The sequence below is a fragment of the Eutrigla gurnardus genome, assembly GCF_963514095.1.
Source record: "Eutrigla gurnardus genome assembly, chromosome: 3".
Taxonomy (NCBI): Eukaryota; Metazoa; Chordata; class Actinopteri; order Perciformes; family Triglidae; genus Eutrigla; species Eutrigla gurnardus.
Window position 1 is genome coordinate 3,358,990 of NC_139917.1, and position 21,510 is coordinate 3,380,499.

A 21,510-nucleotide genomic window follows, 5' to 3' on the forward strand; every position below is an offset into this window, starting at 1 on the left:
CAGTATATCAACATCACAAAAAGAAAAGACAAAGCTTACTGGTACCTTTCTGCCGCTCGGGCTCTCTCAGTCACGACAATGTTAAAACACAATAAACCTGTTTTAGGTTAACAAGAACTAAGCAAGCATAGTTAAGCCAGACCTGTATACATACCAGTGGGGATATGTGTTGATGAATTATGATTAATGTACAAAACTATTTGTGTATCGTAACACAGCAGGGCTGTTTGCATGCACTTTAAGGGCCCTAGTTTCGTGGCGCAGCGCAGGGTGGCGGAGCCAGCGCAATGCAAGTTTCGACCAGCGCAGCCTTGCGCACGGTCAGTTTGGCAGTTTGGTGGATCGCCTGCGCCAAGATGGGTGTGGCGGCGCAGCAGGGGGAGGCGTCACAGATTCAGCTTGGCGTAGCGGAAGTTTCGTGGTAAAAAGCCTCACCAAGACTGCGTCGAAAGCCCGCCAGCTCCAACCTAGTCTACTCTTGGCATAAGGCGCAAGGCGCAAATAAAGTCCATTCATTCAAGGTGAATTACAGCTGGCGGAGTGGCAGTTTGGCTCACCGGCGCGCAGTGTCGCCAGCGCCGGTGAGCGATTTTGGTGCCCTAAGCAGAATTCCTTTATGATTATTTTCTGGTACTTTGTGACCATCTGTGCTGTGATGCTCTACTCACATTAAATATATTATTTTTGTGATTTGAATGAAATTCACAACATGGTGATCTTACTATATAGTGAGTGTGGGTGATTTCGGACACAGCCTTTAAATCATTTTGATTAAAGGAATTGGAACCTTCTGCAGTTGTGTTACTAAAAAACACATGCAAAATGCCGCCTTGTTAAAAGAGTCCTACTGTCTGATTTGGAAGCTGATCGAATGCTGCTCAAATCAGCCTTTGTTCTCGTTGCCTGTGTAACCATTACAGTTTAAAGTGTAGCTGACTCAGATATTCAGCCGTATTCAGCCGGAGAGAGGCGGCTCGAGGCTGCAGCAGCAGGTGCATATGGCCGGCGAGGACCCTTCACAATGTGAGCTGGTGGAGCCGTTATGATGCCAACAGAACTGCTGTAATGAATGTCAGCGCGAGTACTTTTTGTTGGACGCTGTCCTCGACGATAACCCATAGAGAGAGAGAGAGAGAGAGAGAGAGAGAGAGAGAGAGAGAGAGAGAGCTGCATGTGCGTTACTTTGCATAAAGGGTTTCCTCCTCACTGGATGAAAAGTCAATTTATGACTGCTTCTGGCAGGCGACCACAACTCTGACGCATGCCAACCAGTTTCCACTGCCAATGGGTCATAATGCAGCTTGGTCAGTGCTCCTTGGCGTCGGACACCAAGGCCCATTTAGCTGGTGAGCTTTTGTTTGTGACTCACCCACCCGCTGCATGAATGCCCATCGTTGCCTATCATTTGACGCGGTATAAAGAGAGAGATAGTCCACATAGGGATGGAGGGATGTTCGAAAGTCAAGTAAACATCAACCACACTCTTTTCCTAAAACTTACTAATAGGTTTTGTTGCCTAAACATAACTTTCTGTGACAACAGAAGTTTATTTTGAAAAGACACTATGGCAGAGGTTCCCAAACTGTGAGGCGCGCCTCCCCTGGGGGGCGCCAAATAATTTGAGGGGAGGCGTGGAAGGTTGATTCAAAAAAGAAGGAAAACGTTTATTTCATTTTCATTTATTTCACCAAACACTTTGGTTTCCCGGACGCTGCCTGGCGGGTCATGGGAATAACGCCGCCGGATCGCTAGTTGGCATCGTTTATGGTCGGAACTACGACGGTATCTGATCGTCTTCGAACCTCCGACTTTCGTTCTTGATTAATGAAAACATTCTTGGCAAATGCTTTCGCTTTCGTCCGTCTTGCGCCGGTCCAAGAATTTCACCTCTAGTGGCACAATACGAATGCCCCCGGCCGTCCCTCTTAATCATGGCCCCAGTTCAGAGAGAAAACCCACAAAATAGAACACAATAGAATAGTCCTATTCCATTATTCCTAGCTGCGGTATTCAGGCGACCGGGCCTGCTTTGAACACTCTAATTTTTTCAAAGTAAACGCTTTGGACCCCGCGGGACACTCAGTTAAGAGCATCGAGGGGGCGCCGAGAGGCAGGGGCTGGGACGGACGGTAGCTCGCCTCGCGGCGGACCGTCAGCTCGATCCCGAGATCCAACTACGAGGTTTTTAACTGCAGCAACTTTAAGATACGCTATTGGAGATGGAATTACCGCGGAGGTGTCACTGTTTTCAGAGGGGAGGCCTACATTGATAGAGTTTGGGAACCCATGCACTATGGCATTTGGCATAATATTATTACTTTAGACTGTATAGAAAAAGTGGACGTAGTCATCGTGGCGTCACCCATTGGTATGTGGACTATGGTTGTGAAGTCTCAAGTTTGGCATTTTGGCCATGGCCATCTTGGAATTTTCCATTAGTAAATGGAAGTGATCATTTGTAGACTTCTTACTGGATCTGGAGCCATCTGGCTTCTGGTGTGAAACTGTTAAAAAAGCTTCATAAATCAAGGTCAACTTAACAGCGAAGTGTTAAAGTCATCTTTGTAACTAATTGCATTGTTAGCATGATAGCTTGGTAGGTACAGTCAGTGGCGCCGCCAGCCGGAATCCTGTACGCACTGTGCGTACTTTTTTTGAAGGTGAAAAAATTGAAGCAATTTTTTTTTTTTTACAGCGGGCTAGATATTTAAATCATGCAAATCAGCGGTTGACACCAAACAACGTCTGCCCAAGCAAGTCAGAGCTTTTCTTTCTCTCACACAGTGACCTGGAGAGACGCAGCCGCATTTGAGAGGACGATCGCACGTGTGTGCGCAATAGCGCATAGCGTGTGTTGGCTTCTCTACACAATACAGCTTGGCTCTAGTCTCGTCACCTCTCTGCTGCTGAACACTGTGGGCCGAGCTGAAACTGTCTTCTGCTGCATCGGCTCGGCCCACAGTGCTGCTGAGCACTGTGGGCCGAGCCGATGCATGTCTCTCTCCCCGGGCCGGGAGAGTTATCATACCGTACTGTGCGTGTGTGTCCAAGCGTGTGTGTGCGTGCGTGGAGTGATCACATGCGTGCGCTTGTGTTCAGGGCGGGGATGGAGGGCACAAAAAAAATATTTGCACCGGGGCCTTTCACCATGATATACGCTACTGATTTCACTGATACTGAAAACATTCGATTTTGTCTTAAAAAAGTATTTTTCCATTTGTTGTTGTATTTGCCGTTTCTGTGCGTACATTGAAATTGAATCCTGGGGGCGCCACTGGGTACAGTAGCAAGGTCGTGGTAACCTGTCAATTTCACGGTAGCCCCGCCCAAAGGCATCCCCTGCTTTATGGTCTATTTGACTCTAAATGGACCATAATGTACTAAATTAACATCATGCTGGATTGAAGAAGACTTGAAACTAGAGACTGAGACCATAAACTCATGTTTACAATGTTTACTGAGATAATAAATAAAAATGAGAATTAGGGTAATTTTCTCATAGACTTCCATGCAATCAGACTTCATTTTGCAGGAATTGCCCCCTGGTGGCCAGCAGAGAGAGACACATCGGCATTGGCTTCACTCTTCAGAAATTGGTACATAATGTGTCATATATATATATATATATATATATATATATATATATATATATATATGTATATATATATATACTGTATATACAGTATATATATAGTGAGGCATGACCATCATGCTTTCCTGACATAATTTGATGCCTATAATATATAGTTTATCTGATTTATTGCATCATTGTCAACTATAAATTCACTGTGACTGTGCAGCTGGCGTGTATATATTCTCACGTCAATGAGAAAGAGACAGACAGTACAGCTGATGACATTACCATGACTTCCATGCCAAGCTGTGCTAAAAAGGAGGTGACGCTGAGGGGGAGGGGTGCAGGAAATCACTTTGCCTAATTATCCTCCGGCAGCGAGGTATTATGTAGCCAAGCAAGTGACAGTGAAGAGGTTGGGGTGGAGGGGTCGACGCAGCTCTGACAACCTCCAAAGGTCTCTCAATCAACAAATGCTGCAGCACTGCCAAAACGAGGCGAGCAAAGTGAAAGAGAAGCAGTTTCGGAGGAGATGACGAGTGCCAGTTAGGGCACGGCGAGCGAGTCGGTACCTGACATACAGGAAGTGAACACACAGCAGAAAGAGTTAGCGAAATGCAGTGTTTCCATAGGTGGATTACTGAGCGGACCTCCTGGGATTCAGGGGGCCTCGAAGCCGAGCTTCAGTGTGAAGTCACTGCTATTAAGTTTGCATTTCTTGTCACAGGGCTTAGTCAGTCCTACTGACGGCCTTAACATTCATTTCAGTCTGCCTTCAGGAGTTTCTTCATGTGCTGTTGTGTGTTGAGATACAGGTGGATTTATTTCTCTTCCTACTAACTCAAAATCCACTTATGCCTGTTTCACTAAAGCCTTTTGCTCCAAAATATTAGCATTGTGTATACTGATCTACATAAATATATTCCTATTATTAGATTATCAGACCTCATCATGTCAGGTTATGGTTCCCAACCTAGGGCCTCAGGTACGCACAGACTATGTACCAACACCAGCGATCACTGTAAGACGTTGGAAGACAATGTTATATGCATGTGAACGATCTGCATGTAGGTCTCCCAACATATTCACGTTTGCTCTTCTATGATTCTATTGGTGTTTTATGAGTGGCCAGTGCTTATCTGCAAAATAAATAACCGATAATTGTTGTATTGCAAAGTGATGGGCTTAGGAATGTATTGTTATCAGCTATCTGTTCAAATGGATGCTGTATTTTATAGATATAGAGGAAGAGGTAGGCCAACTATTTCAATCCTTTCCAGATTTAAGTGAAGTGATAGCATGAAAGTATTCATCTCATTAAATCATTATCAAGACTTTCAAATTACATGTCCAAGCCACATCTACCAATTAACTGATTGTGAAATACATTAGCCTATCTCCAACACGAGCACTTAACAGGTTTGGTTAACAACAGATGTATTGGCGTCTCAGAGGGGTAATATTCTGTTCCGCGTTTAGACTGACGGCGGGGCGTAATACTCCCGCAACGAAGAGGCCGTCTAAAAGGGGCTTGTTTGTTTAAAATCCACCAATGACGTGCCAGGGATCTTAAGCCTCATCAGCTTTATTCTCAATGAATGAAGCGAAACCAGAAGCAGAAAAGAATACCAAGGACGTGACCTCGGTCTCCTCAATTATACATAGCTGGGCTCAGCCTTAGACACAGGGTGAAGAGCTCACACATCCTTTCGCGTTGAAAGGAGCCAGTTGAGGCGGTTCAACATCCGATTAGGATATCTCCTGGTTAGAGGTGTTCCAGGCATGTCCAACTGGGAAGCTGGGTAGACCCAGAAAATGCTGGAGGGATTATACAGTTTATTTAGTCTGAGAACCCCTTGGGGTCCCCAGAAGGATCTGGAAAGCGTTGCTGGGGAGAGGGATGTCTGGAATGGCACCCTAAGCCTACTGCCCCCATGACTCGGACCCAGATAAAAGGAGGAAAATGGATGGATGGATTTTGCAAAATGCTGTTAAAAAAGTGCTTTAAAAAAACATGCACAAATTCAAAACACACAGAGAATGAAATTAGCCAATAACAAACAAAGTAAAGAGTCAAATGAATTATTGTTGTAGTACTGTTATGGGCTGCACGGTGGTGTAGTGGGTAGCACTGTCGCCTCACAGCGAGAGGGTTCAATTACCGGGTTGGCCCCGGGTTCCTTCTGTGTGGAGTTTGCATGTTCTCCCCGTGTAAGCGTGGGTTCTCTCCGGGTTCTTCGGCTTCCTCCCACAGTCCAAATTTCAGTATGGGCTTTACTTTTCAGAAACGGAGGTTGCACCTGGTAGAGTTTCTCTCTAGAGACAGTGGTTGATTTGTCCATTCTGGGCTACTGTAGAAACATGGCAGTGCAGCAAAATGGTGTACTCCGTTATGAGACACGGTCCCACTCCCTATGTAGATATGAAAGGTTCATTCTAACGCATTTATGATAATAGATCCCCGTAAATACTACACACTGTTCCTTTAACACACATTTTTTGAAGAGAAAAAATCAGGATTACCTGTCGGGAAGTTCGTATTGTGACTTTAAAAAATCTAAATTATTATACTGATTTCAAAGGACTGCATGGTGGTGTAGTGGGTAGCACTGTTGCCTCACAGCAAGAGGGTCCCGGGTTTGATTCCCAGGTCGGGTTTGGGTTCCTTCTGTGTGGAGTTTGCATGTTCTCCCCGTGTAAGCCTGGGTTCTCTCCGGGTTCTCCGGCTTCCTCCCACAGTCCAAAGACATGGAGGATGGGGATAGGTTAACTGATGACTCTAAATTGCCAGTAGGTGTGAATGTGAGCATGAATGGTTGTCTGTCTCTACATGTCAACCCTGCGATAGACTGGTTACCTGTCCAGGTGTTCCCTGCCTTCGCCCAATGACAGCTGGGATCGGCTCCAGCCCCCCCCCGCGACCCTGAATACAGGATAAGCGGTAGACGATGGATGGATGTTTGGATATTACTGTTATCATTGTAGACCCATTACGAATTGAGCTTGCACAAGAACTGCTACCATAGTTTGCCAGCATTAGTCTTGATCCAAAACACCAGATTCAGATTATTTTATACATAATTATTTCAATGCATTACATGCTGTGATGACTTCTGATGCCTTAAACCCATAAACACATTATTGGTTTATGAGTATGGTTCAAGCTACATTTATTCATGTATTACATTCAGTCTGGGTTATTTGCAGCCGGTAAGTTGGCAATAAGGTCAAATTAAGTGAAAAATGGCTGAAAACACGGTGTGAAAATAGCATTCACGAGTATCAGGCATCTTGGAGGTATCAAACAGCAACGCAAAGGACTGTGTGGTAAAAGTGTGTGAGCTAGGCACGCATGCACACACACACGCACAAAATTATTCATCACAGCTGAAACATTAGACATGAAATGGGCTGAGCTGCAAGAAAAGCATGTCATTAATGCAAACGGTTATTTTAAACTGTCTAAATATAAATTTGACCTCTCTCTCTCTCTCTCTCTCTCTCTATTCCTTCTATCTTTGCCTGACAGACACAATTATTTTCTGCATATCCTGCCCTTTGCCTCCTCAGATGATTAATTATTCCAAAAACATTTGTACTTTGTCCTAAACTCTGGTCATGTAGCCTAATTGTGAAGTTGCTTGTTTAATTAACAAATTGGTGGAGTCCATGATTATGTTAGGTCTTTGGACTGTGGGAGGAAGCCGGAGAACCCGGAGAGAACCCACGCTTACACGGGGAGAACATGCAAACTCCACACAGAAGGAACCCAAACCCGACCTGGGAATCAAACCCGGGACCCTCTTGCTGTGAGGCAACAGTGCTACCCACTACACCACCATGCAGTCCTTTGAAATCAGTATAATAATTTAGATTTTTTAAAGTCACAATACGAACTTCCCGACAGGTAATCCTGATTTTTTCTCTTCAAAAAATGTGTGTTAAAGGAACAGTGTGTAGTATTTACGGGGATCTATTATCATAAATGCGTTAGAATGAACCTTTCATATCTACATAGGGAGTGGGACCGTGTCTCATAACGGAGTACACCATTTTGCTGCACTGCCATGTTTCTACAGTAGCCCAGAATGGACAAATCAACCACTGTCTCTAGAGAGAAACTCTACCAGGTGCAACCTCCGTTTCTGAAAAGTAAAGCCCATACTGAAATGCCTAAAACATGCATTCTCTCTATTGGTTGATTTATTATCTCGGTAAACACAAATTTAGTAAATTATGGCCCAGTTATAGTGAAATATTAAATATTGTGCGAATGACAGTCAATATCACGTTACCAACACAATTAACTACTCAGATTACTAACAAGTCCAGATCCAGTAAGGTTATTGCTCTATCACTTGTGTTCAACTGTCGCTCCTCTGAACTCCAAATATGGTCACTGGTTGCAAACAACTTGAGGCTTCAAAACCGTAGTCCGTATTCAGTAGGATGTAATCTTCATCTTCACCACTAGATGCCACCAAATCCTACACACCGCTCCTTTAAGTCATCATATATCTATAATACAATATTATATATACTAGAGAAGGCAAGTTCTGAACAACTAGTTGTGAATGCTCCCTTGACAAGCTAAAGCCAAATGCGGATTGCTGCCTTTGAAACTTTGAATAATGTCCAGAATATATAAAAGCTGTGAAATAATGTAGGGTTAGTTGAAAAGCTGAGTGACCTATATTTGAACTGCGACTGTGAATGAATAGATGAGCTTTGAAAATGCTTGAAAAAGTGTGAATAATTAGGATTTTTGAAGATTACGTAATCTGCTTCAATGGGAAAAAATGGTTAAAAATTGTCAAATATCTCTGAAATTATAAATTATATCAATTAGAAAAATACACAACGTGGGCGATTCTCAATTGAGATGAATATTCTGTGTTTGAATGGAGTGAATAGGTTGAAAAATGTTGAAGGAGTTAATCCTCCTTCAAACCACATTTTGTCTGGAGCAAGGAAGGAAGCTGCTTTGTCTGTTGTTGGTAAGTCAGAAACTAATTGTTGATTTGGGTTCAGGCATTGTGTGAGTAAAGCTAGTGCAACATTAGTCGTGTGCTGATAGCTTGTTGTTGAAATCGCCGTGAAACTGCATATGTTAAGTGAGTTATCAACTAAGTTTGAGCCACCTCAGGTGTAGTGAATAGACTTGATTAGAGGGAGGGGTCACACACAGTACTTACGGTAAACTGCGCACTTAAAAGGCTGTCACTACAGCATCAGCTGCAGCGTCTGGCCATCTGAACGAAGACAGCTGAACAAAGACAAGGGAGTCTATCTGCGGGAGTCAAGACAGCTGAACAAAGACAAGGGAGTCTATCTGCGGGAGTCAAGACAGCTGAACAAAGACAAGGGAGTCTATCTGCGGGAGTCAAGACAGCTGAACAAAGACAAGGGAGTCTATCTGCGGGAGTCAAGACAGCTGAACAAAGACAAGGGAGTCTATCTGCGGGAGTCCATCGAGGAATTCCACCGAGGTAGGCATAACATCTTACCCCCCCCTTGCAGCCATGTGTCTTATCCCAGTCAGGACATCACACTGGAGAAGATTTCACAGAAGACCCTTCACTCGAGGCTGTAACCCATCCAATCTCTGCTACCCACCATTCTCCACCGGTAAGGACCTTGAAGTACTAGGGGGGCTGTGGAACTGCCAGTCTGCAGTCAAGAAGGCGGACACCATTTCAGCCTATGCCTCCCTGCAGTCTCTCCACTTCCTGGCCCTCACAGAGACCTGGATCACCCCGGAAAACACTGCCACTCCAGCTGCCCTTTCAACTGCCTACTCGTTTTCACACTCCCCAAGAAGAACAGGGCGAGGAGGAGGAACTGGGCTCCTCATCTCACCGAGATGGTCCTACCAGATCCTTCCTCTGGACCACCTACCCCGATCTACACTTGAATTCCACGACGTCTCTGTCACCCTTCCTTTCAAACTCAACATCATAGTGATCTATCGCCCACCCGGTCCTCTCGGTGACTTTTTGGATGAGATGGATGCCCTCCTGAGCTGCTCCCCTGATGATGGCACACCGCTCGTCGTCCTCGGTGACTTCAACATCCACTCGGGAAAGCTGCACTCATCTGAATTCATCGACTTCTTTTCCGCATTTGACCTTACGCTCTCCCCCTCTCCACCAACTCACCGCGCCGGGAACCAACTTGACCTTGTCTTCACAAGATCCTGTGGCATCTCGGCACTCTCTGTTACCCCGCTCACCGTGTCCGACCACCACTTTGTGACTTTCTCCCTCCCCATGGAGCCCACCACATCCCTCCCCTCTACGCCTCGAATGGTCACCAGCCGCCGCAACCTGAAATCCCTCACTCCTTCCGCTCTCTCCTCAACTGTTATCTCCTCGCTACCATCCTCAGAACAGTTCTCCTTAATACCTACTGAGGAAGCCTCCTCCATCCTGATGTCCTCACTCTCCTCTTCTTTGGACACTCTCTGTCCCCCTATCTCACGACCTGCCCGATCATCTCCCCCCCCTCCCTGGCTGTCTGAACCTCTGCGAACCAACAGATCATTGTTGCGAGCGTCAGAGAGAAAATGGAAGAAATCGGGCCAGCACGAGGACCTTACTCACTACCACCGCCTCCTCTCTGACTTCACCTCAACTGTTTCGGCAGCTAAATCTGCCTTCTACCTGGCAAAGATCAACTCTTCTGCCTCCAACCCCAGGAAACTCTTCTCCGTGTTCTCTTCCCTCCTCACCCCTCCTACCCCTCCGCCCCCTTCCTTCCTTACTGCCGATGACTTTGCTACTTACTTTAACAAGAAAGTAAATGACATCAGCTCCTCATTTACGCCTATTCCCTCCCAGAAGACATCTCCCCCAACCCTCAACTCGGATGGTCTTACCAGCTTTACCCCCCTCACCTCTGAAGATGTTCACGCACTTGTTACATCTAACCGTGCCACCACCTGCTCCCTCGACCCGATCCCCTCCTCTCTTCTCCAAGACATCTCACACGACATCTTGCCATTCCTCACCACCCTGATCAACTCCTCCCTCACCTCAGGTGTCATTCCAGCGGATTTTAAGACAGCTACCGTGAAGCCTCTCCTTAAAAAACCCACCCTAGACGCTACTGACATCCAAAGCTACAGACCTGTATCTCTTCTTTCATTCCTCTCTAAAACCTTGGAACGTGCCGCCTACAACCAACTGTCATCCTATCTCTCGCTGAACAACCTCCTAGACCCTAATCAATCAGGATTCAGGACTGCTCACTCCACTGAGACGGCCCTCCTCACAGTGACCGAGTCCCTGCGAGATGCCAGAGCCTCGTCCCACTCCTCCGTTCTCGTTCTCCTCGACCTATCTGCTGCGTTCGACACAGTCAATCACCAAATCCTCCTCTCCACTCTGGCTGAACTTGGCATAACTGACTCTGCTCTCGCCTGGTTTACATCATACCTGACAAATCGCACCTTTCAGGTCACATGGAATGGCTCTATGTCCAAACCCTGTTCTCTGGACACGGGTGTCCCTCAAGGCTCAGTATTAGGACCGCTTCTGTTCTCACTATACACCAGATCACTAGGTTCTGTTATCACATCGCATGGATTCTCCTACCATTGCTACGCAGATGACACCCAGCTGTTCCTCTCTTTTCCCCCGTCCTCTGACACCCACATTGCAACTCGCATCTCGGACTGTCTGGCTGACATCTCTGTCTGGACAACTGCACATCACCTCAAGCTTAACCTGAATAAAACCGAACTCCTCTTCATCCCAGGGAAAGACTGCCCTCGCATGGACCTGTCGGTCACTGTCGAGGGCATCACAGCATTGCCGTCGTCAACTGCGAGGAACCTGGGTGTAATCCTCGATGACCAACTATCCTGCACCCCCAACATCACTGCTGTGGCCCGATCCTGCAGATTTGCCCTCTACAACATCCGCAGGATTCGGACCCTCCTCACAAAGGACGCACTGGTCATCTCCCGCCTTGACTACTGCAACTCTCTCCTGGCCGGACTCCCGGCCTCTGCGATTAAACCATTGCAGCGTATCCAGAACGCTGCAGCACGTCTTATCTTCAATCTACCCAAATTCTCCCATGTGACCCCCCTCCTCCGTGACCTCCACTGGCTCCCTGTTGCATCACGCATCCAATTTAAGACGATGACACTGGCCTTCAGGGCCATCAATGGAACGGCACCCATCTACCTTCAAACACTGGTCAAACCTCATGCCCCGAAGCGAGCATTTCGCTACTCTACTTCAGCTGGCCGGCTGGTACCACCATCGCTGAAATCAAACAAATGTCGCTCAGCAAAGTCCAGACTCTTCTCTGTTCTGGCGCCTCAGTGGTGGAACGAACTCCCGACTAATGTCAGGACAGCTGAGTCATTTGCCATTTTCCGAAAAAGGCTCAAGACTCACCTGTTCAGACTTCACCTCGACTAGCATGACCCCCCCCCCGCAAAAAAAAAAAAAAACACCCTTACCTATAGCACTCTGATCGTAGCACTGTTGCTCTTGAACTACTAGTTTACTCAGATGAGGACCTAACACTTGTTCTACTTTTAGCTCTTTCTTTATCGGCAATGATTCGTTGTGGTTTCCTTGTTTCCTTCTTTTGACAAATGTACTTATTGTAAGTCGCTTTGGACAAAAGCGTCTGCTAAATGACCTAAATGTAAATGTAATCCAGGCCAATCTTTCTGACCCGGAAGATATAATAAATAGAAACAGAAAGAATGCCTCCTGCATTCACAACATATGAGGTAACACATTCTTCTCCTGGGTTTCTGTGGCCACATTCCCATATTAAGTAACTGCTGATCCAAAGCAAATATGTCTGAAGCTTCAAATTGTTGTTTATCAAAAATGTGTCAACAAAACAAGACAACGGTGATTTTGGTCAACAGTTCAGTTTGAAATATGTCAGGCAGAAATGGACAGGAGCAGCCAAAGTGAGCCGTTAGATGAAGAACTGCAGGCGAGCCAGGATCCCTACTACTCTCACCTTCACTGTTGGCAGACTCATGCAGGAGAAAGTCTGATCACAGTCGCCCCCAGTATGATGGGGCTACTTCTTTATTAAAACAACGCAGTTCGTTTTGCTGCCCCAATATTCTGAGAGCTCTCGTATTAAACCACCATTTGCCAATTATATGTAGACATTTAATTCCTTTTTTATTATCCTAGTCTTTACTGTGTGTGGTGTGCGTGCTTTGAGCCACACTCTGTTGTAACAGGATCTCACATTTATCCAGCTTGCTCTGAGGCACTTCATCCCCAGACTGTTTTTTTCTCTCATCAGCTTCTTTTGATACCTTTTGAAGAACCTCCTAAGCCAGTTCTCTCACCTTCTGGTCGTGACTGTAGGCCAGAATCCAGTCCTCCTGCTCGGGGTGGAAGAGCAGGCTGAGGATGTAGAAGCTCAGCCGGTACTTCTGGTAGGTAGCCCCTTCGTCGGAGCTGATGAGAAGACTGCTCTCCACCTCTGGATCAGTCAGCAGCATGATCTAAAGATGACAGAAGCGTGAGAGGTTAGGGACGCCGCAGTGCTCCCGCTTTGTGGTTCTCAGTGCTTGCAAGGTCTGCACTGTTCAAAAGACAGAACACAAAGAGACAAGTCAAGACAGAGCACTCTGTCTTCCATATGAAGTATATTATTACGACTGTGGCTGCGGATTAGCATGTTGAAAATGTGTCACTGATGATGCCACATCTCAAATAATAATCGGTTTGGCTTGATGATGGAATCAGTATGATAAATATATATCTTGTGGTGTCTTCCCTCTGAGTGAGCGGCAGTGTCTGTCTCATCATTCACATTTCTGCCGTTCGTTCTCTCTGCCGATGCTCAATCAGGCCTTGAAAGCATTAATTTCCCATGAGATTCTTTCTTTTCTTACAGGTCCCACTACTTTTTTTATATTTCAAAAAAAGTCTGGCTCGGTCTCCAGAAGAAATATCACAAAATCACAAAGAAATCCCTAGATAACCTCAGATGCAAATATAATTGAATCGGTGGACCTCGAGACACTCAAGCGTGCTCATCATTATAAGAGTGCAGAGATTTTGGAGACGCTGCTGGGATGCGATACGGCACTGCCGCTGCATGCGCTGTGTGCTATACTGGCGCTAGCAAATAGCCGCCCCTGATGTAACCCTCATTAAAGATGCATGTTGACTAAGGTTCAACATAAAGATGTTAAACAGTCAAGCTCATAACAGACAAAAGGCCCGGTCAGCATCTTTTATTGTTAGTTTCACTTCAGGGAGTCATTTTCACTGGGGGTCGGGGGATTTTCACACATACACAGTGCCTCATTATCTTATTACACTTAAAGGAGTCATCACCTGGTTTTATACGTATCCAGCCCCCCTTGGATCGCTTTGGATCAATTCGTAAAACTTATTAGAAAAAAAAAAAAAAATTTAATCAAACATTGAGCTTGTTCTGACCCTTTTTCGTACCGCGATTTTATCACGCGAGATTACGCGCGAGGTTTTGACTTGTCCGGATGTGCATTGTATAATATGTAATGAGGCGCGCGTTGATTCGCCGCAGGAAGGACAGAGCCGGGGGGGCTTGCCTGCATGCAGACTCCAAAACATAATGGCGGCGCTTCGGCGATTTCAGGTAGCGGACGGGGCGGGGTTGGGTGGTGAAAGAGGGGTGGGCTTATGCAAGTAGCCGCCACGGTGACGTCACCGAAGGCGCAGAATCAAAATCTCGTGCTTTAGGAATGCACACCCTTGTGTGCTATTCCTGTTCGGAAAAAGAGCAGAAGCGAAAAAACGGCGCCACTTTCAAACTCCAGCCTTTCAGGCAAGTTTCAACTGAGGTCAAGCACAGATGTGCATGTTTTAACAAGAGAAATTGCGATTTCCAGGTGATGACTCCTTTAAAGTATGAAGGGCCTCAGGTCTGGAAAATCAAAAAGTGCTTCAAGAATGTGAAAAAAGTGTCAACATGCATGTATAGGAGGGAACGATAACCCCAGTCATGTCTCTCATTGGGTCATTTTCTATAAGCAGCGTAGCATTACAATCACAGCAAGGCCTTTTCTCTCGTCTGTGGACTCAAAATTCTGAATATTTCTAAATCTTGGTGTTATTGGTTAATTATCTGGTGATAGGAATGTGCTTTGCTACACCGTGACGAGAATGTGTGGATGAAGCGAGGACCATTTTGGAGTAGAAGTCACAGAAAAATAGCGGGTAAGAAGTTTAAATGGCTGATATCTTGTTGTGCTGTAGGATATCAGAAGAGGAACAGAAAAGAAGATGATCATCATGTTTATGACTGACTGGAATTCTCATCTGTGCAGCTCATTTCATATCAGTTTTCCACTATAATTTATCACACACAATGATGTAGTTAATAACCACAAATTAGTAACAGCAGCAACCACAAAGTTGGCATTCTCGTAGGCTATTTTATAATGTAGACCACTGATCAACCCGAGCAACATTAGCATGTTAGGAGAAGCAGCATCAGAAATAAATAATTAAAAAACACTTTGGGACCCTGCATGTGTCATTGTATCTGTGCTGTTAATTATGTCACTGCTGTTACTGTCATGATCTCTTTTTTTCACTGGTTCATTTCCTGTTTTATTTTGTCGTTTTTTGTTGTTGTCATTTTTGCCTTTACTTCTTGTCCTGTTGCCTGCATTTGGGTCCAGCCCTCTTTTCCCTACCATACAATGACAGTTACATAATTAAAATGTACCAGATTAATTGAAATACCTTCGTAATTTGTTGTAATAAATACATATTGTAACCTATTTTGTTTAACTGCCTCTTATCGAAAAGCTGTGAAATGTAAATTGAAGTTCCCCTGGTAACCAGTAATGCCACGTGGATGTCTCGGGCTTTGACTGTGAAAGGTAAAAGGAGTGTTGCCATTAAGTGGGCAAAAAGTGTATTTTCCCAAATAATAAAATAAAAGACCTTTGTGGCTTTTTCTGTTAAATACATGTTGTTATGTTTATGGATGTGTCTCGATCACGCTGCTCTCTCTACTCTTGTCCGTCATTTTTCCTTCAGCACAATGCATGATGGTTTATAATGCTCAATTAATCGGTTGTACACTAATTTTCAAGATGAATTGTACTTTGAGTCCATTATGTTATCAGTCTCACTAAACATTGGGACATTGCTACAGCATGGCAAACTCACTATACAGAGCCTGTGTTGTATTATGTCTCCATGCTCTTTCTTGTTTTCCAAACTGTGTGTGAGGTAGTTGTGCAGTGCAGTTAAATCATGACATGTGACAGAACAGTCTTTATCTTGCAATTTTTTTTATGTTATGTATTTTCTGGAGTAGCGTCCCTGCGTCAGGCAGGCTTACATGTGGTTCAGAGATGGTCTTTGGCACGCCAATCCCTCTGAGCCCATTATGGCATCAGACAGCCAAGAGAAGGAGAATACACTCGTCTCACAGTCAATATCCTTCTCAGTGTGGCACCGTGCAGCAAAGTGCTTCTGGTCTCTCATGCTAGCGAGACATTCGTCAGGACTCGCTCGGCTAACAGCAGTTACCAGGAACATCAGTTCATCAGTCACAAAAGGCAGATATAATGCCACGTATAAGAGCCTCACGCTGACCCGTTCAATCAAATGCACTCAAACTGTCTGAAATACAAACACCAATTGCCTCTGCTCACTCGCTGGGACTGCAACTCAGCTGGAACAACTTCATGATAGACTGATGAATGTCTGGTAAATGGGGGATTATACGATTCAGCACGCTTGCAGAGATGTGCATTCCACTAATATGCAGCGGAATTTGAAGATTAATAAACCCTTGTAAGAATACAATATGGATAATGCAAGGGGCTTTTTTGGTTAACTTGTTGTATAAAAACCTTATTCAACCTTTTCAGTCTGAAACAAAGAGAAGCGGCTGGAGGACGAGATGTGACAATAACCAAAAGGATTCCTGCAGCATAATGTTATTCAGTTCAGGGAAATCCTGGTGTGAAAATATGGAGGCTTTGCCTTGTTTGCATTCTACAGTCATTCTCCGCACAGCTCCGCACGCAGCTTTCCTGCACGCCAACGTGTCTCCAAATATTACTTTTGCATGTTGATGTTTACATGAGCTCCCATAAGTTCATTATGTGAAGTCACGAAAGGCTGGAATTGGAAAATTTTATTCCACCATCTTATGAAAAGAAATAATCGAGCTCAAGAAAAACTTAAAAAATGCAGAGTTCAAATAAAGAATAATAATGTTGAGAAAGACAATACAATGCCGTATTGTTTTCTATCCATATTTTATAGCTGTGTGAATGTGAAGTTATTGTATGGACTGTGGTCATGCAGCACAGACAATTGAGGGAAAACAGCAGCTCTCAGTTATTTTAAGTTCAATCAATCAATATTTTTAATAAAATCCACACATATCTCATAGTTTCTAGCATTTTTTCATTTGATTGGTTTGGTTTCACAACACATCTACTTCATACTTCACTCTCTGCTTAACCTTTTATAAGGGTTATGGACAATAACATCTGAATTTTAACCATAGACTGTTATAATTAGTGGACATTTTCATAGTGACATCACCCATTGGTTTGTGGACTACGGTTTTGAAGTCTCCAATTTGGCGTTTTGGTCGTCACAATCTTAGATTTTGGCCTTCGCCCTTTAGGAATTTTTGCAACCAGTGAACAGAAGTGGCCATTTTTAGACTGCGAAGGGGTGAGTCAGACAGATACAAGCAGCAAAGTGTCACCCAAAGTGAAAACCGACTGCATCTCACTCCATCTGGCTTCTGGTGTGAAGCTGTGTAAAAAGTTAGCTACCATAATTCAACCATTAGGGTGTGTTTTGTGCGGCGCTGTTTCATACAAGTGAGGGGGAAATGGATCGTGAGAAGGAGCTGAGTCAGAAGGCAAACCTCCGATAAACTGATATACCAGTCCTAGGCTTGGGCGGTAATACGGTAATACGGTATACCACGGGTCTTAAAAATAGCAACGGTATCAGTTTCAATACCGTCATTAAAAAAATGCAATGCACTTATAAAGGAGACAAGGATTAAATATTAAATATAATTTATTTAATGCCTAAAAATGCATGTGTGGTTGTCATCACGTGACAGTGTGGAGAAGAGAGAGAGAGAGAGAGAGAGAGAGAGAGAGAGCAAGAGAGAGGAAAGATGGCGAGTCGCGCACCGAGTGACCTGGTCTCAAAGAAGAACACGACTTCTGCAGTTTGGCAGTATTTCGGGTTCCGACCTAATGAGAAGTAGAGCTTAGTTCGGGCCCAGAACATCAAACCCGACCCGAGCCCGTGCTGTCCGAACCCGGACCGACCCGACACATTAACTGTAATTAAGAGCCCGAGCCCGATTTCAACCCAACAATTATTTTTCATGCATGAGGCTGTTGTATGTGCATATCCGTGGGAAGTGGGGGTGCGGCTGCACTACTCAGTCACAAAAATATACAAATAATTTTATAGGCTACGTTAGTGCCGTGATTAGGATATGACTGGACAAAGCCGACATGTATGTTATCGCCTCCTCCCACTACTCACTTGAAATGATCCCGTACCTTGGACTTTCCTGATGATTTTTTTACTTTGTGTAACTTTGTACACATTTCTTACATAGACCTACTCTCATGCCTAGCCTTCTCCTCAGATTAGGGGAGAAGGCTAGGCATAAATGCAATGATAGAAAAAAAAAAAAAGAACGAACGAACACAAACGCTTGTTTAAAGGCCCGGCCCGACCCAGCCCGAGCGTAGTGGTGGGAAATTTCGGCCCGACCCACGGGCTGGGTCGGGCCGGGTTCGGGTCGGGCAGAGAAACTAAACTCTAATGAGTTTGGTGACGTCGTCTGAGCCTTACGTCATAATTTTTAATTAGTCACGTTAATGCCGTATACCGGGGTAAAATAGGGAGGAGGTTTGACGGTATCAAAATTTGGATACCGCCCAACTCTAACCTGTCCCCAATCCTCACCTATGTCATGAGCTTTGGCTAGTGTCCGAAACTCCTTCGCATTGGAGCCAGTTGAGGTGGTTCAGGCATCGACTCCTGTCATTACTGAATCAAGAATTGTGACATAAAATATTGTAGCGGCCTGTGGTCTCCACTAAATGAACATCATGCTGGATTGAAGAAGACTTGAAACTAGAGATTGAGATCATAAACTCATGTTTACAATGTTTACTGATAAATCAAATGAGAAGTAAAGTCACTTTCTCATGGACTTCCATGAAATCAGACCTTTTGCAACCAGAGGAGTCGCCAGTAGAGACAATGCAGGTTTAAGGCACTTTAGAATTGGCTTCACTTTTCAGGACCGGAGGTTGCTGCCTGATTGAACATTACATTACTCCAAGGAGTTTTTTTTTTAACCGGTTATAAAGTTTCAATTTGCTTTATATATACTACAGAAGTAAACAAGACCATATTTCAGTTATTAATATATATAATTACTGTTAATATGTAATTGGGTGGGATTCCTCACAAAATTAGATGAAAAAAAAACTTAAGGCACCCTATGTTTACATTTTCACAGGCAAAGTTTTGGCAGAAGCAAACATTTTTTAATGCAGCAGCCGTTGACTTTGTTGAGCACAGCAAGCGCTGCAAAGCTTTCTGTGATGACCAACATGCATCAGGCATGTACACTAGTATAAGAGCCTCAACTACTGAGGTGTGAAGAATTTAACAAAAACCGAACAGTAAACACTCAGCAGGCAGGAACAATATACAGTACAAATGAATGAAAAGAAAAGAACCAATGAGGACAAACTGGTCAGAAATGAGGAAGACAGGCAGGATGGCTGGAAAATACATGCAGTAAATAGAAACTAGTCAGACAACAAGACACAGGTGGGCAGACATGAGGGCAGGCTGAAAACTGATTGGTGGAAACAAAGGGAGCAGAGTAAGGCTGACGAGAATAAACCAACACAGGCGATACACATATAAAGGGAAGGAGGACCACAAAGACAGGAATTCAAACAAAAACAGAACAGAAGAAGTAGTGGAATCAACTAAAAAAACAAAAACCAGGACCATGTCAGACAGCAAGGCATGGTGCTCATAAAAGACAACAAGAAAACAAAAGTTCCTTTTAGTTGCTTTAAAGTTAATTCTTCAGCTTGAAAAAGAACGAACTATTTTTCAAAATGTCAATTAAAGGCTCGGTTTTTACAGCAACTGCATTTGCTGGCCTTTTCCAGATTTGTCAACCGTATCTGCTGATTAAGATGTGATGCATTCAAATGTCTGGTAAAAGCAAGCACGTGGACAGTGAGACACAATTGTTAAAGAAGTACCTTCTCTTGCAGTCCATTTAACCATTAGAGATGTTTGAAAGTGCTGGCAAAGCATAAGGCTTGTTCCACTGATGAAACCGCACTGTTCAAACTCATAGCACTCAGTACATCACCTCTAATTTGAACTTTAAATCAGATTTGTATAGCTCCATATACTGTAAGGTCTTCGGACATGATAACAAATCATACCAGTGGCTCATTAATAATGTTATATTTAAGAACCCGAAACAGAATTGTAACCCAAAGGATTTTGGTCCAAGAGAATATGTTGAAGTGCTTCTTAGAAATACAGCAGTCTTGGAAAGTTGCCATGAAACTTTTCTTATCAGCACTGGATTAGTCAACACTTTCAAGAAGGAGAAAAATAACATTTCACTGTGTGTGTCTGTGCGTGAGAGACTGCAAATTATGAGGCCTGGTTGAAAATGACAAAGGTTAACGAAGCGTACATGTGCCAGCTGGAGGACATTTAAGATATGTGGAAGGAGTACTTGAATTAATTCTGCCGATGCAGTACCGTAAATACTCCGAGATAGAATATTAATGAAATTAGCCTCATACTTTCCATTTCATACAGTCAGCCAGTAATTGGATTGTGACTCCTCGCTGTAAATCTCTGCCATATAGTTTCCCATCCAGCAATAAATATTTTTTTTCAGACTGTAAGCGAGTTCAGATTGGAAAAGTGTTCAAAAAGTGGAACAATGAAAAGAGCCTGAGATTTAATCTCTCTGGGGCAAGTCAATTGTAGCTCTGCTGTGACACCAACTTGTTTGGGAATGATTCAATGGGAGTAAATAAATTGGTTTCAGCAAATTCCCGTTTATTTTTATTTCTGTGCAAAAAAACAACAACCGAAAAACAACGACTGATCCACCTGAGGTGGCAGTCTGAACTGTGTGACTGACAGAGCCAGCAGGTGCTACCTCACCATCAGCATCACCAAACTGGAACAATGACGGGGTCCGTTCACTATCCCATAACCTGAGAAGCGATTTCTTCTTTTTTGTCAGCAACTGTATCATTTAGACGTTTTTTTTTTTACTAAGTGCCCTTTGTTGCCACTATGACATGTCTTCTGTCTCTTCTCTGGTTCAAATGTTTTCAAATGTATGTTATGTTGCAAAGGAAAGCTAGAAAGGGAAAGGTAATGGAGGAAAGATCCCTTTGAAAAACCACTTTTTGACAACTCTTATTCATTGAATCTCTGTGTGTGATGAAGCACGATATATGTTCTCTAAAAGGGAAAGGATTCTTTGGGTTATTTTGTAGAAACCCTGTGGATTATTTCACATCTGTAACCACAGAGACTGAGGGAAAAGGAAAAGTGTACTTAAGCCTGAGGTACTGAGTCTCATAATTGAAGCCAAAGGGCAGTCAAGGGGGAGCAGGTCTAGCCAGGGGGGTAACATGTTATTATAAAGAGGTTGATAAATGCCAGTCGTAAAAGCCAAAGATCATATACTGGACCCACTAGAGGTCTCGAAATCTCCTCCCATCGCTGCCAAGCTCTTGGCCAAGAATCTAACAAGAGAAACCGAGAAAAAACGTGTGGAATCATTTCACACACACGCAAAACGTTCATTATGGTGCTCAAAACAAAGGTTAGATTGTACCCTTAGTTCTTTAAGCACAGGTGGATCCC

At 44.1% G+C, this 21,510-nt stretch overlaps 1 protein-coding gene across 6 annotated transcripts in view; it reads right to left on the bottom strand.

Annotated features, from left to right (window-relative positions):
* The window catches only part of sorcs1 (sortilin-related VPS10 domain containing receptor 1), a 274,281-nt gene that overhangs the window by 117,194 nt on the left and 135,577 nt on the right, over positions 1–21,510 (bottom strand). For all 6 annotated transcript variants that reach the window (XM_084004951.1, XM_084004950.1, XM_084004952.1 and 3 more), the window contains exon 4: positions 12,912–13,070. In XM_084004951.1, the coding sequence (XP_083861077.1) occupies positions 12,912–13,070 (159 nt within the window). The remainder of the gene's footprint in view (positions 1–12,911; positions 13,071–21,510) is intronic.